At 36.5% G+C, this 15,347-nt stretch overlaps 2 protein-coding genes across 3 annotated transcripts in view; one reads left to right on the forward strand and one right to left on the reverse strand.

Annotated features, from left to right (window-relative positions):
• The window catches only part of LOC106979356 (olfactory receptor 13C9), a 470,618-nt gene that overhangs the window by 185,144 nt on the left and 270,127 nt on the right, over positions 1-15,347 (forward strand). The window lies entirely within an intron of this gene.
• LOC106979343 (olfactory receptor 13C7-like) lies at positions 1,344-2,693 on the reverse strand. The gene has a single exon (XM_027055159.2). The coding sequence runs from the start codon at positions 2,349-2,351 to the stop codon at positions 1,413-1,415; it is 939 nt and encodes a 312-aa protein (XP_026910960.2). The 5' UTR covers positions 2,352-2,693; the 3' UTR covers positions 1,344-1,412.

The raw sequence follows: 15,347 nt of genomic DNA on the forward strand, positions 1-15,347 counted from the left end.
CTTTAGTCAGTGAAATAATACATAAATTCAAGTTCTCATATTTCCCCATATTATATTGCACTTGGATTATATTTTACTATTCTTTAAAAATGTTTATTCAATAGTTAATTACTGCCTACTGCCTAAAATAAATTTATTTTACATTAGACTTCATACAGAGAACATTGAGTTCTGCCATTGGGTAGATTTCAGAAATGAACAAATGATTATAGTATAAAAGGAAAATAGCCATAACAGAGATAAAGTTCAGGGCAGCATAGAGGAGGGAATAACTAACCCAGTAGAGTTTCAAAGGATTTGTAGAAGATCTCACACTTGAATTGTGTTTAATGCGATTGCTAGGCTGTTACCATCGAAAGAGAAATGTGATGATGGGGATGAAGTGGCATATGCAATTGTCTTTAGGTGTAAAGAACATGATGTAATTGGAGAAGTCATAGTGAATGTAGCACAGCATATGCAAACATGGGAGAAACATGAGGAAGGGAAGAAGAAGGGGAAATATGTACCTGAAAAATTAGGTTGGAGTCAGGTCAGATCCTTGGGTAAAACAAAAACCAGTAATAAACAAACAGACAAACAAGCAGAAAAACTCAAGTAGTTCTCTCGAAAGGGAACTGAAAAATATGTGTTTTACTTGTTCAATAGACCTACATACAGATGGTCATATGTTAAAATGGTTTGACTTAGGATATTTTGTCTTCATGATGATATGAAAATGATATGCATTCAATAGAAACCATACTTTAAAATTTGAAATGTGGTCTTTTCCTGGGCTAGTAACATGTGGTATGATAATTTCTTGTTGCGCTAAGCAGTGGCAGTGGCCCCAACTTCCAGTCTGAGCCACATGATCATGAGAGTAAACAGCTGATTCACTCACAACCATCCCATACCCATACAACCATTCTGTTTTTAAGTTTCAGTACAGTACTCAAATAAGTTATATGAAATATTCAACACTTTATTGCAACATTCTTTGTATGAGATGGTTTTGACCAATTATAGGCTAATGTAAGTGTTCTGAGCATGTTCAATGTAGGCTAGGCTAAACTCTGATGTTCAGTGAATTAGGTGTATTGAAGACATTTTTGACTTAATGATATTTTCAACTTTCAATGGGTTTATCAGGATATAACCCTATCAGTTGAAGAAGATCTGTACTGGATTTTCTTGGAAAAGCTTAATTTCATTTTTTCTTATTTCTTAAGGTTTGCTCACTTCTTATACCAGTAGTGTCTACATTTTTATAACAGTCATTTTCATAAAAGGTGAAATTATTGTCTTCACATTTCTTCCAACTCCTAAATTCTGTAATTTGACATACAATCTTTATTGTTCTCTTTATATGAAAAGATTTTGTCTCAAATCTGTGAGCTTATTTTGTGCATGAACTCAAAGGTATAAGTTTTTCATCCTTTTCTCCAGAACCAGTGTCTCCTCATCAATTTTCTCATAGCTCCAAGCACCTCTGTATTCCTCAGGCTATAGATGATAGGATTGAGCATGGGAGTGACTACTCCATAGAATAGAGTAATCAGTTTGTCCAAAGCAGAGTCTTTGGACTTTGGGTTCATATATGTGAAGAGGATTGTCCCATAAAGCACAGTCACTACTGTTAAGTGGGCTGAACAGGTAGTAAAGGCCTTTTTTCTTCCTTCTGCTGAATTGATTCTTAGTACAGTAGAAAGGATGAAAATGTAGGAGATACAAATTAACAATAATGGAGAAAACAAAAATATTACATTGCCCAACATTATAGCAATCTCATTCAAGGAAATATCTGCACAAGCCAGCTTGACAAAGGCCAATATTTCACAAACAAATTGGTTAATGACATTTTTTCCACAAAAGGGCAACCGTATTGCAAGTATAGTTTCTGTCAGTGAATTGAGAAAGCCCAGTCCCCAGGAGAGGGCTGCCATCTGAATGCAAAGTGCCTTGCTCATGATGATGGGGTATCTCCGAGGGTTACAGATGGCCACATAACGGTCATATGCCATCACTGCTAGAAGCACGCACTCGGTGGACCCCATAGTGTAGGAGACAGACATCTGAACAACACATCTAAGGAAGGAGATGGTTTTCTTCTGTGATAGGAAGTGAATCAACACTGAGGGGGTAGAGGAGGATGTGTAACAAATGTCTAGGAGGGAAAGATTACCAAGGAAGAAGTACATGGGCGTATGGAGGCGGGAATCCAGGAGAATTAGTATGATCAAGGTGCTGTTCCCCAGCAGGATCACCAGGTACATCATCAAGCACATGACGAAAAGGAGTTTTTCCACTTTGGGGTACTCAGAAAGTCCCTGCAGAATGAACTCAATCTCTGTCCAGTTCGTCCTGTCCATTTTATTTTTCTATACCTGGAGTAATCCACAAGAGAAAACTGCATGTGAGCATAACGCGTCAGTGCATATTACCATGTGCAGATATCACTGGAGGAGGAGCACCAAGTGTGTCCACACTAGCTGGAGTGGTGCTAAGAGCTCTGAGTTTAGTGTTTCGAATTTCTCTTCTGGTACATATAGGAAGGGATTGAAGACGAGTAATAATTACATTGATAGCTTATTAAAAATATAGGCTCTTGTATTCCATTTCCTGAGATAGTGATACACAGTTCTGAGGCAGGGAAGAACTATTTGCATCTGAACAAACATCTATTATTTCCTGTTCTTTGGAACCACAGACTCCACTTTGAATATCATCATTTTGGAGAGTATGCTTCATCTGTTATAAATAACTATGTATTTGATTTTATTTCATGGAAGTCATAAACAATATTATTAGTTCAGGGTTTTATAATTTACTAATATATTCACACATATTACTCATTTTATCATCACTATAATTCTCTGAGAGTGAAATTCGCAGAGGTAAAATGTATATAAAAACACAGTGAGTGATCCACTATTCCAGTCTGCATTTTCTGACTTTATATCACCTGCCCTTTTATTTATTTTTAGTTTATTCAGTGTTTAGAGAGATTGCTAATGGGGGAATGGCAGAGAGAGGGAGTTGGAGGTTGCACAGCGAGCCCTATGCTGACAGCAGAGAACCAGATGCGGGGCTTGAACCCAGGAATGAGGAAATCATGACCTGAGCCAAAGTCGGATGCTTAAGAGCCTGAGCCACATAAGCACCTGCTCTTTTTGACCAACATGCTATTGCCCTCTCCAAATTATGTGAATTGTCTAAGGAGTGGGAATCAGACATCTTTTAAATAATGTTCTCCAGATGATCCTAAAGTTCAATGTGGAAAAAATCCACCTGTCTAGTGGAGTGCCTCCAAATTTTAGTATACGGACAAATCACATGGGGGAAATTTGTGAAGGGTTCTAAAATTTCTTTTAATGTTTATTTATTTTTGAGAGAGAGAGACAGAACACAAGCGGGGGAGGGGCATAGAGAGAGGGAGACACAGAATCTGAAGCAGGCTCCAGGCTGAGCTGTCAGCACAGAGCCGGACGCGGGGCTCAAACCCACAAGCCATGAGATCATGACCTGAGCTGAAGTTGGACACTTGACTGAGCCACCCAGGCAGCCCTCTAAAGGATTCTAAATTAGTAGGTCTGAATTGATTCTAATTGATTCTAACTGATTCAAATCTAATTGATTTGTTAACATGTTCTCAGATGCTGCTGCTGTTGCTGTCTGCAGAACTCACATGAATAGCAAGGCCTTTTAGACCATTTCTCCCCGATGCTATTGCAGAATGCCACTACTGCTTCCCTTGTATGTAGGACTGTAATCGAATAGTAGACAATGCAAAACTGAACATTCTGTGACAGTTGGAGTTGAGACATCTGTGTGAGTGTATTGCACTCAGTTTTGTATTCTTTAGATTTCGGATATACAAGCAGTCAAACTACATACTACTACATACAGAAGAGCTTGTTTTTTGTTTCTGTCCATATTAAAGTCCTTTCTCTTCCATTTGTTGAATTTGCGATTAGGGCCAATATTTTCTAAAAAAGGAATTTGAGATCAGCTCAAGCATCTGAGTTGTGCATCATAGAGCATGGAGCAAATAACTTTAATTTGAAAAAATTTGAAGAGTAGATGTTAGTAGCTGACAGTAAATAAATCAAATAACATAATTTTGAAAACACCTTTTCGTTCTCAAGGTTTTCTACCTAACTAAAAAACACCCTGAGGGGGAGAAAAAAGACTGATCCTATAGATGAGTTTCTAGTTAGTGCTTTTTTTTTTTTTTAATGTTTATTTATTTATTTTAAGTGAGAGAGAGGGAGAGACTGAGAATGAGAGAGGGAGATAGAGAATCCAAGGCACCATCTGTGCTGTTAGTGCAGAGCATGAGCTGGGGCTCCATCTCATGACCTGTGAGATGACCTGAGCCGAAATCAAGAGTCGGAGGCTCAACCAGCTGAGCCACCTAGATTCTCCCCTGCCCCCACCCAGTTAATGTTTTTAATCAAGGCTGTGTGAGGCACCTGAATGTCTCAGTTGGTTAAGCTTCCTACTCTTGGATTCCTCGCTGGTCATTATTTCACAGTTCATGGGATGGAGCCCTGTGTCAGGCTCTGTGCTGACAGCCAAGAGCCTGCTAGGGATTCTCTCTCTCCTTTCTCTCTCCCCTTCCCCACTCTCTCACTCTCTCAAAATAAATAAACATTAAAAAAAATTAAACAAGGCTGTGTTTATGGTTAAGGCTTTGGCATTTCTCTCTGTGATAGTCATTTGACGATAGGTTATGCTGCTTTCTATGATGACTGCAGTTTACAATGGTGAAAACATATTCATCAGCATAATATGATGTTTATACGTCTTTTGGCTATGGAAAGGAGGGTTCTATTCCAATCCAAGCTGACTAGGCTTTGCAGGCATACATTACAAAGAGAGTAGGAAGGGTTGGGTAAGACAGGATATATTTCTATTTGGTATTAGGATAGGAATGTGATTGACTGTAAATGCATATATCACCCTACTCTGAATCTGAAATAAAATTTTGATAGAGACTTTGAAGGAGCATCAGTTGTCCGGGATCTGTTGTTTCAGGGGTGTTGTGAATTCTGTCAAAAATACCTTTTATTTTCTAGGAACATCTCCTAAAAGTTGATTCCATTTGGAAATTACTTGTAGCAAATAATGATGGTATACATCTGGTATCCTGACAGTTCAGAGATAATTGCTGTAAAAAAATTTTCCCTTACAACATAAGAGAAACCACCAATGTGCTTTAACGCTTTCAAATGGTTAGGGTGGGGGGAAGGATAATGGACAGTATAGAGGAAATTACTTTCATTACTCTTGTAATGCTAGTGTGACTTTTAGAAAGCAATCGACAAACACTCTTGTTTAATAGCATTGTGACAAATCTTTTCTTCATTTTAGCTTACTTCACTAAAATAGTTTCCTGGGAACAAGGGAAAGAAAACTTTTAAGACTCTTGATAGTTTCTAAAAAATCACTTTCCATGCAAAATGTATATTAGATTATTCCATTTTTATTAATCTTTGCCATTACTGGATATTATCTTTTGAAACAGTTTTTCATTCTTAGCTCATGGCAGGGGAATTATTAAAGAATCATGGCACACTAATTTGATGGGGCATTATGCACTTAATATGACATTTGTGACAACTTTGTATTAAAACAAAAATGATATTTAAATTATGTGAAAATGATTAAGTTGGAAACAGAAACAAAACTACAGCATTTTTCTTCTTTTTTGCAAAACTAAAACTTAAACTAAGGTAGCCTAGACAGAATAGAAAGACTGGAAAGGAAAACCCAAAACATTAATGGTTACCTTAGAGACCTTTCTCATATTCTTCTGAATTACCCCAGTTTTTAAAATAGATAAAGATAAAGAAGGCATATTATTAAAAAAGAGAAAAACACTAAAGCAAGTGTCCAGTTATTTTAGGAAGACTAACTCAGAATAAAGAATGTTAAAATAATTTAAGTAGTACAATTATTGCCTCAAGTGCCTAGACACTACACATTGAGGCTGAGCTGTACTGGTGTGTCCTATCAGATTATTAGAAGGAACCCACTGGTACTGGTAGACAGAGAGCATTTATAATCTGTACTCTCAAAAGCTTCCAAAGAAGAGTGTTCTGTGTTTTTAGGAGCTACACCAAGATAGGGGACTTGAGTTCTTGACTTAATCATGTGTTATCAAAGGAGAATGCAGGCTGTTGATGCCTAGCACAGAATTATTGTTTAGAAGATGACATTCCTATTTGAAAAGGATCTGAACTGGCCTGGATCCTAGCCAACCTCTAATCATCTTCTCCCAACTCCTGGTGTTTTATGAGAATTAACCACTCTGTGGTTCAATGCCCTTGGACTTCATCTGGGCACTATTTTAGTGTTGTAAGAAACCTAAGGAAAGTCTGTGACTTTTTATCCAAGCCAGAAGTCAAGCCCTCTAACTTTCTAGAAGGAAACTTTTTAACTTTCTATAATTTTTTTCATTTTGTTTTATTGACTTAGCTACTTGAAGATCTAATAGTTAAAGTACTAAGATTTTTCAATGTAAAACACATACTATCTGTACTCTAAATTCTCATTAGAGGAAACAATCCCATCATCCTCTCCAGGTCTTCTAAAGATATCAATTAAGACAACTGATACTGTACAAAAATGAATGGACCTACTAACTCTCAATTTATAGATTTTATAAACTCTAATATTCAACTAATATGCCACATGAAAGATATATTATTTTAGCTTACAAAGAGAAGAGAAAGTTGCCTATGATGTCCTAGTATGAGGCGCTTCATATAATTTTTATCATTTAATCTTCAAAATAAGCCAAATGTTATTATGGATTTTACCAATGAGGAAATTAGTTTGAAATTTCAAAGGTTAAGTACCATGATCACTGTCTTCTTTTAAAGTTCTTATTTAAATTCTAGTGAGTTAACATATAGTGTAATACTAGTTTTGGCTGTGCAATTTAGGGATTCAATACTTCCATACAACACCCTGTTTTCAATATCTTATAGTTGTTAAATACCAGAAGTATGATTTAAATCCTTATCTTCATGATTCCCAAGCCCATTTTTAGCACTATAGTACATTTACTTACTGATAAAATTTCTTCTTATAAAACCACTGTTTAATATGACATACTTAACTTTCAAGCATCCAAATGATAAAAATACACATAAAATATATCGAAATCCTTGGAAAGCATTGAAGGCATTTATTGTCTTCCACTTATGAAGACACTATCCACAAAAATGAATTAAAATTTAAAAAAATAGCCAAAGATCCTTTCTAATGGTGTAGTGTGGACAGTTAAGATGTAGGGTGGTAGAATTGATTTGTTACATAAGTGGGAAGTAAAAGAATTAATATTTCTTCTTTTGCCTTGGACCCCTGTAGCTAAATTAACACCTATAATTACTTTAGCCCCCTGTTACACATGTTTTGTTTGTAATCCTGTTTTTGCCATAAACACTTTTAATTACAAGTTTCCTCAAACCCTTACTGAGCATATTTATGTGTGATTAATATATAAATTATTGTGGGCTCTTTCTCCATATAATTTTTACTTAAGATTTTAGTGAACTATATACTTGAATACAGTAGCTTTCCACCTATTATTTATAAGGGTCTGTTGTATTACAGGCAACTTTCTCTTCCTCACTACCCTCTTTGTGCTATTTGGGGATTTTTAAAGAAATTTAAATAATATCCTGCTCTTGATGTTGTCCCACCAGCAATGATCACCTCAACAAAATAAACTCATTATATTTATTGATAGGATGTTTTCCTTTGAAAATGATATTAGTAAAACTTTTCTCTTTATCTTACCTCCTGACTATGTTTTAAAGTCATTCTCACCATTCCATTCTATTAAGTAATAGAAAACATTTCCAGGGATTTGAATTCCTTTTGCATTTTTCAGATGAAACCAGAAGATTCTCACGTTGAAAGATGTTTGTTCTCCTTCCTAAAAAGAAATGTGAGAAAGAATTGCTACAACCAGGCAATTGGTCTTCACATGGATTTTCCCAAGAACGTGTCAAGGAAAGAAAACATTAAAAATAAGGACCCATGATGCAACTCTGGTTTCCCAGTATTTGTGCTAAAGTTGATGCTTACTCGAGAGATTCAGTTTCACTTGGAAGTTAATTTAGCACTTATTTTTACAAACTTCTTCAATCCCTAAGGTTGTGAATCAGAAACAGGATTCTCTAGAGATCAAAATCCCTGACTCCCGCACATTCTAAAGACCCAATTATCTTCACTTAAAGAGAATCTTCCCCAGCCATACATTTCTTGGAGTATTCATTGAATATGACTGTATTTGATGGCTTCTACAGAAGCTGGGGTTGGAATCAGAATATGTCCAAAAGGTCTCAGAAGCGTTAACCTTTTACCAAAAAAATTTTTTTTATTCCACAGATAATACCAGGTCAATCCTAAAATACTCCTAAATAGTCCTTCCACCTCTGTAAAGTCTTTTTATCTTTCATATTTTTGTTAGTTCTAGACCATGCACTACACATTTTTTCTTTATACCAGTATAATCATAGTATATAATTAGTATTTGCCACTTTATAGCAATGTTTTTGTGATTTTTTTAGTCTTTATAATATTCCTTTTTAACATTTGAAGAGTCTTTAATCAAGTGGAATTAGTGTAATCTAGCCTATAATTTTAATAGTATTGGATAGTTTAATTTGTCTCAAATTCATGAGATTTTGGTATAATGACCATTGGTATCTATGTATTAGGCTAACTAATCTGCTTTTCCTTCTTCTGAAAAGCAGGTATCATCATGAACACAGCCACTCAGGGACACACTCCTAGAAGAGTGAATAATCTCCTCACTGTGTGCGCCAGACTTTGTTCAGATTGCTGTTTCCGTGCCATCTGTTCCTGGATTGTTTTCCTGCCTTCTCTCCAGGAGCATTGCAGTACCCTCTGGGCTCTATCCTAGCCAAGGCTGCTGACCTTCAAAACTCTAGGCTTTAAGGCCCATTGGATGTAAGAACTCATGAAATTCGGCCCCTCTAGTTTTCCCAGCCAATGTCTTTGGGGAAACTTTCTCCTTATGTGTTTCCCTGTGTGCTTTTGTCTCTCTAGCCTTTCTCCAGGAGGATGGCTCCCTCCCCTCTGCAGCACCCTGGATCCTTTTCTCCCCAAACCAGGTCTGTCTACTTGCTACCTTCTTTGAGGTGGCCTCTTCTCTCCTTTTAGTTGTGGAGATTGTTGTGGCAGTGCTTAGGTTGATTCTGGGTTATTTAGGATGATTTGATAGTTATCTAGTTGTGTTTGTGGGATGAGATGGGTCTAGTGTCCTCCTACTATACTGCCATCTTCCTGCCTGCTGCCTTTTGTAGTAGTTTTCCATACTTTTCTATTTTGTTGAGGGGGAATTATGAAGTCATCATAGTACATCATTTGATGGACTATTGTACAACCATTAAATAATATCTTTGAAGAATTCGTATTAGTGCAAAAATAGTTATGTTAACATTGTTACATGAAGGAAAAACAAAAACTAGTTTTTTTCATTGTTTGCAAAGCCAAAACCCAACTAGGAAAGCTTATGTGTGATAGACGCTGGAAAGATCTATTTGAAAAATTAACCAGGGTACTTTTTCCTAATTGTTTTAGTTTCTCAAATAACTATGGATACATATGAAAAACAGAAAATGTAATTTTAAAAGAGAGGAAAAAATTGAGGTATGTGCCTTATTGTGTTAGAAAATTTAATTGACAGTAAAAAAGTAATATCTCTATTTAAATAATTAAAGCAATTTCTTTAGGTCTGGAGATTGCACATTGAGGCTGAGTTGCCCTGCATGCGCAATAGGACATTTTGTACCTTCTAGGTGATGACAGAAAAGCTAAGTATAGTTTTTTTAAACAATATTTTTGATGGGTGCCACTTTATTGAGCCATTAGGTTTTATAAAATTATGACCCATATCCTAGCTTTATTTATTTTTATTTATTGTTATTTTTTAATACAATTTATTGTCAAATTGGCTAACATACAGTGTGTAAAGTGTGCTCTTGGTTTTGGACTAGATTCCAATGGTTCATCATTACATACAACACCCAGCGCTCATCACAAGTGCTGTCCTCAGTACCCATCACCCATTTTCCCCTCCCCCCACCCCCCCATCAACCCTCAGTTTGTACTTTATATTTGATGGTCTCTTATGGTTTGCCTCCCTCCCTCTCTGTAATTATTTTTCCCCCTTCCTTCCCCCATGGTCTTCTGTTAAGTTTCTCAAGTTCCACATATGAGTGAAAACATATGATATCTGTCTTTCTCTGACTGACTTATTTCATTCAGCATAATACCTTCCAGTTCCATCTACATTGCTGCAAATGGCATGATTTCATTCTTTCTCATTGACAAGTAGTATTCCAGTGTATATATAAACCACATCTTCTTTATCCATTCATCAGTTGATGGACATTTAGGCTCATTCCATAATTTGGCTATTGTTAAAAGCACTGCTATAAACATTCTGGGGTACATGTGCCCCTATGAATCAGCACTTCTGTATCCTTTGCATAAATTCCTAGTAGGGCTATTGCCGGGTCATGGGGTAGTTCTATTTTTAATTTTTTGAGGAAACTCCACACTTTTCCAGAGCGGCTGCACCATTTTGCATTCCCACCAACAGTGCAAGAGGGTTCCTCTTTCTCCACATCCTCGCCAGCATCTACTGTTTCCTGAGTTGTTATTTTTAGCCACTCTGACCGGTGTGAGGTGGTATCTCAGTGTGGTTTTGATTTGTATTTCCCTGATGATGAGTGATGTCGATCATCTTTTCATTAGTATGTTGGCCATATGGATGTCTTCTTTGGAAAACTGTGTCTTTTCACATCTTATGCCTATTTATTTTCTGGAGTATTTGTTTTACGGGTGTTGAGTTTGGTAAGTACTTTATAGATTTTGGATACTAACCCTTTATCCAATATGTCATCTTTTCCCATTCTGTAGGTTTGCCTTTTAGTTTTGTTGATTATTTCCTTTGCAGTGCAGAAGCTTTTTATCTTGATGAGGTCCCAATAATTCATCTTTGCTTTTAGTTCCCTTGCCTTTGGAGATGTGTTGAGCAAGACGTTGCTGCAGGTGAGGTCACAGAGGTTGTTGCCTGTTTTCTCCTCTAGGGTTTTGATGGTTTCCTGCTCACTTTTAGGTCTTTCATCCATCTTGTGTTTATTTTTGTGTATGGTGTAAGAAAGTGGTCTGGTTTCATTCTTCTGCATGTTCCTGTCCAGTTTTCCTAGCACCATTTACTAAAGAGACTGTCTTTTTTCCATCGGATACTCTTTCCTGCTTTGTCAAAGAGTAGTTGGCCATACATTTGTGGGTCCAATTCTGGGTTCTCTATTTTAGTCCACTGGTCTATGTGTCTGTTTTTGTGCCAATACCATACTGTCTTGATGATTTTACAGCCTTGTAGTAGAGGCCAAAGTCTGGGATTTGTGATGCCTCCTGCTTTGGTTTTATTTTTCAATAATACTTTGGCTCTTTGGGGTCTTGTGATTCCATACGATTTTTAGGATTGATTGTTCTAGCTTTGAGAAGAATGCCAGTGCAATTTTGATTGGGATAGCATTGAATGTGTAGATAGCTTTGGGTAGTATTGACATTGTAACAATATTTATTCTTCCAATCCATGAGCATGGAATGTTTTTCATTTTTTTGTGTCTTCTTCAATTTCTTTCATAAGCTATCTATAGTTTTCAGTGTATAGATTTTTCACCTCCTTGGTTAGATTTATTCCTAGGTATTTTATGGTTCTTTGTGCAATTGTAAATGGGATCAGTTTCTTGATTTCTCTTTCTGTTGATTTCATTATTGGTGTATAGAAATGCAACTGATTTCTGTACATTGATTTTGTACCCTGTGACTTTGCTGAATTCATGTATTGGTTCTAGCAGCTTTTTGGTGGAGTCTTTCAGGTTTTCCGTGTAGAGTATCATCTTATCTGTGAAAAATTAAAGTTTAAATTCTTCTTTGCCAATTTTGATGCCTCTTATTTCATTTTGTTGTCTGATTGCTGATGCTAGGACTTCCAGCACTATGTTAAACAACAGTGGTGAGAGAGGACATCCCTGCCGTGTTCCTGATCTCAGAGGGAAAGCTCTCAGTTTTTCCCCATTGAGGATTATATTAGCTGTGGGCTTTTCATATATGGCTTTTATGATGTTTAGTTATGTTCCTTCTTTCCCAAATTTTGAGGGTTTTTGTTAAGAAAGAGTGCTGTATTTGTCAAATGCTTTTTCTGCATGTATTGACAGGATCATATGGTTCTTATCCTTTCTTTGTTGATGTTATGTATAACATTGATTTATTTGGGAATATTAAACCAGCCGCACAGGCCAGGAATGAATCCCACTTGATCATGGTGAATAATTCTTTTTATATGCTGTTTTGTTCGATTTGCTAGTATCTTATTGAGAATTTTTGCATCTATGTTCATTAGGGATATTGGCCTGTAATTCTCTTCTTTTGTGGGGGTCTCTGCCTGGTTTGGGAATCAAGGTAATGCTGGCTTCATAGAATGAGTCTGGAAGTTTTCCTTCCATTTATATTTTTTGGGACAGCTTGAGAAGGATAGGTATTAACTCTGCTTTAAAAGTCTGGTAGAATTCCCTCAGGAAGCCATCTGTTCCAGGACTCTTATTTGTTGGGAGATTTTTGATAACTGATTCAATTTCTTCACTAGTTATGGGTCTGTTCAAATTTTCTGTTTCTTCCCATTTGAGTTTTGGTAGTGTGTGTGTGTCTAGGAATTTGTCCATTTCTTGCCGGTTGTCCCATTTGTTGGCAAATAATTTTTCATAGTATTCTCTGGTAATTGCTTGTATTTCTGAGTGATTGGTTATGATAAATCCATTTTCATTTGTGATTTTATCTATTTGGGTCCTCTCTCTTTTTCTTTTTCTTTTTTTTTGAGAAGTCCAGCTAGGCGTTTACCAATTTTGTTTATTTTTTCAAAAAATAAGCTCTTAGTTTCGTTGATCTGTTTTAGTGTTTTGTTTTTTGTTTTTTTGGGGGGGGGATTCTGTATTGTTTATTTCTGCTCCGATCTGTATTATTTCTCCTCTCTCTTTTTCTTTTTCTTTTTTTTTTGAGAAGTCCAGCTAGGCGTTTACCAATTTTGTTTATTTTTTCAAAAAATAAGCTCTTAGTTTCGTTGATCTGTTTTAGTGTTTTGTTTTTTGGTTTTTTTGGGGGGGGATTCTGTATTGTTTATTTCTGCTCCAATCTGTATTATTTCTCTTCTTCTGCTGGCCTTGGGGTTTCTTTATTGTTCTGATTCTAGTTCCTTTAGGTATGCTCTTAGATTTTGTATTTGGGATTTTTCTTGTTGCTTGAGGTAGGCCTGGATTTCAATGTATTTTCCTCTTAGGACTGCCTTTGCTGCATCCCAAAGGGTTTAGACTCTTGTGTTTTCCTTTTCATTTGTTTCCATATATTTTTAAATTCCTTCTTTAATTGCCTGGTTGACCCATTCATTGTTTAGTAGGATGTTCTTTAACTTCCTTGCATTTGGAGGTTTTCCAAACTTTTTCCTGTGGTTGATTTCAAGTTTCATAGCATTGTGGTCTGAAAATGTGCATGGTATGATCTCAATTCTTTTGTATTTATTGAGGGCTGTTTTGTGACCCAGTATGTGGTCTGTCTTGGGGTATGTTCCATGTGCACTCGAGAAGAATGTGTATTCTGTTGCTTGAGGATAAAAAATTCCGAATATATCTGTCAGGTCTATCTGGTCCAGTGTATCATTCAGGGCCATTGTTTCTTTATTGGTTTTCTGTCTACATGATCTGTCTATTGTTGTAACTGGAGTATTAAAGTCCCCTGCAATATCACATTCTTACCAATAAAATTGCTTATGTTTGCAATTGTCTTATATATTTGAGTGCCCTCAAATCGGTGCATAGACATTTATTTATTTATTTATTTATTTATTTATTTATTATTTATTTGTTTTTTAATTTACATCCAAGTTAGTTAGCATATAGTTTAACAATGATTTACCCATTTAGCCCATGCCCCTCCCACAACCCCCCAGTAACCCTCTATTCTCTAAGAGTGTCTTATTTTTGTCCCCCTCCTGATTTTGTATTATTTTTGCTTCCTTTTCCTTGTGTTCATCTGTTCTGTGTCTTAAAGTCGTCATATGAGTGAAGTCATATGATATTTGCCTTTCTGTGACTAACACTGCTTAGCATAATACCCTCTAGTTCCATCCATGTAGTTGCAAATGGCAAGGTTTCATTCTTTTTGATTGCCAAGTAATAAGAAACCACATCTTCTTTTAACATTCATCCAACGATGGACACTTGGGCTCTTTCCATTCTTTGGCTTTGTTGATAGTGCTGCTATAAACATTGGGGCACATGTGCCCCTTTGAAACAGCGTACCTGTATCCTTTGGATAAATACCTAGTAGTGCAATTTCTGGGTCATAGGGTAGGTCTATTTTTAATTTTCTGAGGAACCTCCACACTGTTTTCCAGAGTGGCTGCACCAGTTTGCATTCCCACCATCAGTGCAAGAGGGTTCCCGTTTCTCCACATCCTCTCCAGCATTTGATCAATTCTTTAGCTTTCATTTCTTCCTGGAATTTCTTTTGAGGAGAATTCTTCCATTTCATCATTTTGGCTAGTTCCCATGTCCTAGCTTTAATGAGATAGGTTAAAAAAATAGTAACTAACACTTTTCTGTTACAAAATGTAAAAGAACAATTCTCTTTGCTTGAAACATTGTTCTGAGATGACTTACTTGGATTCTTCAATTAAGTAATGTTGGATATGGGATTTTGAGGATCCATTATGATTTGAGGAGAAGAAAGGAAAAATAATGGGTCAAGAGCTCTGCTCTTAGGAAAGAAGCTTACTCACATGGTGGTAGACCAGGACCTAAGAAGATAAGTCCAGGAAGCAATTTCGTGTAGTCAGCTCAGTGAACTTTGGAAGCAATGATGTTGGGTACTGTTTTAATTCATTTAATGTTCAGTTCTGTGATTCCCCCCCCGTCATTACACCTGTAGTCAAAGTCTGTTTTACCTGGGCTAGTGGTTTTGTGGTGAACAAACTGTATTCATTTTTTTGGTGAAGCCGTTCAAGGAAAGGAGAGCACTGTCCTCAGAAGTAGAAGATGGCTGAGAGTACCTGGGATTCTATACATATTTTCACCATTACCTCCTAATTGTTTAATTTAGATAGGTGGCGATTTTATGCCAATTAGCGTGGGGGACAGGTATATATATATTTAGGCGAATTCTTTGGAGATGCTTGCAGTACAGAGTGGGATTGAGTTACAAATTAGTTGGTAGACTTACAATAAGAAACCTGAATAGCTTGATAGCTTCCAGGTTTCATT

This window comes from Acinonyx jubatus, chromosome D4 (assembly GCF_027475565.1).
Source record: "Acinonyx jubatus isolate Ajub_Pintada_27869175 chromosome D4, VMU_Ajub_asm_v1.0, whole genome shotgun sequence".
In the NCBI taxonomy this organism is placed as follows: domain Eukaryota; kingdom Metazoa; phylum Chordata; class Mammalia; order Carnivora; family Felidae; genus Acinonyx; species Acinonyx jubatus.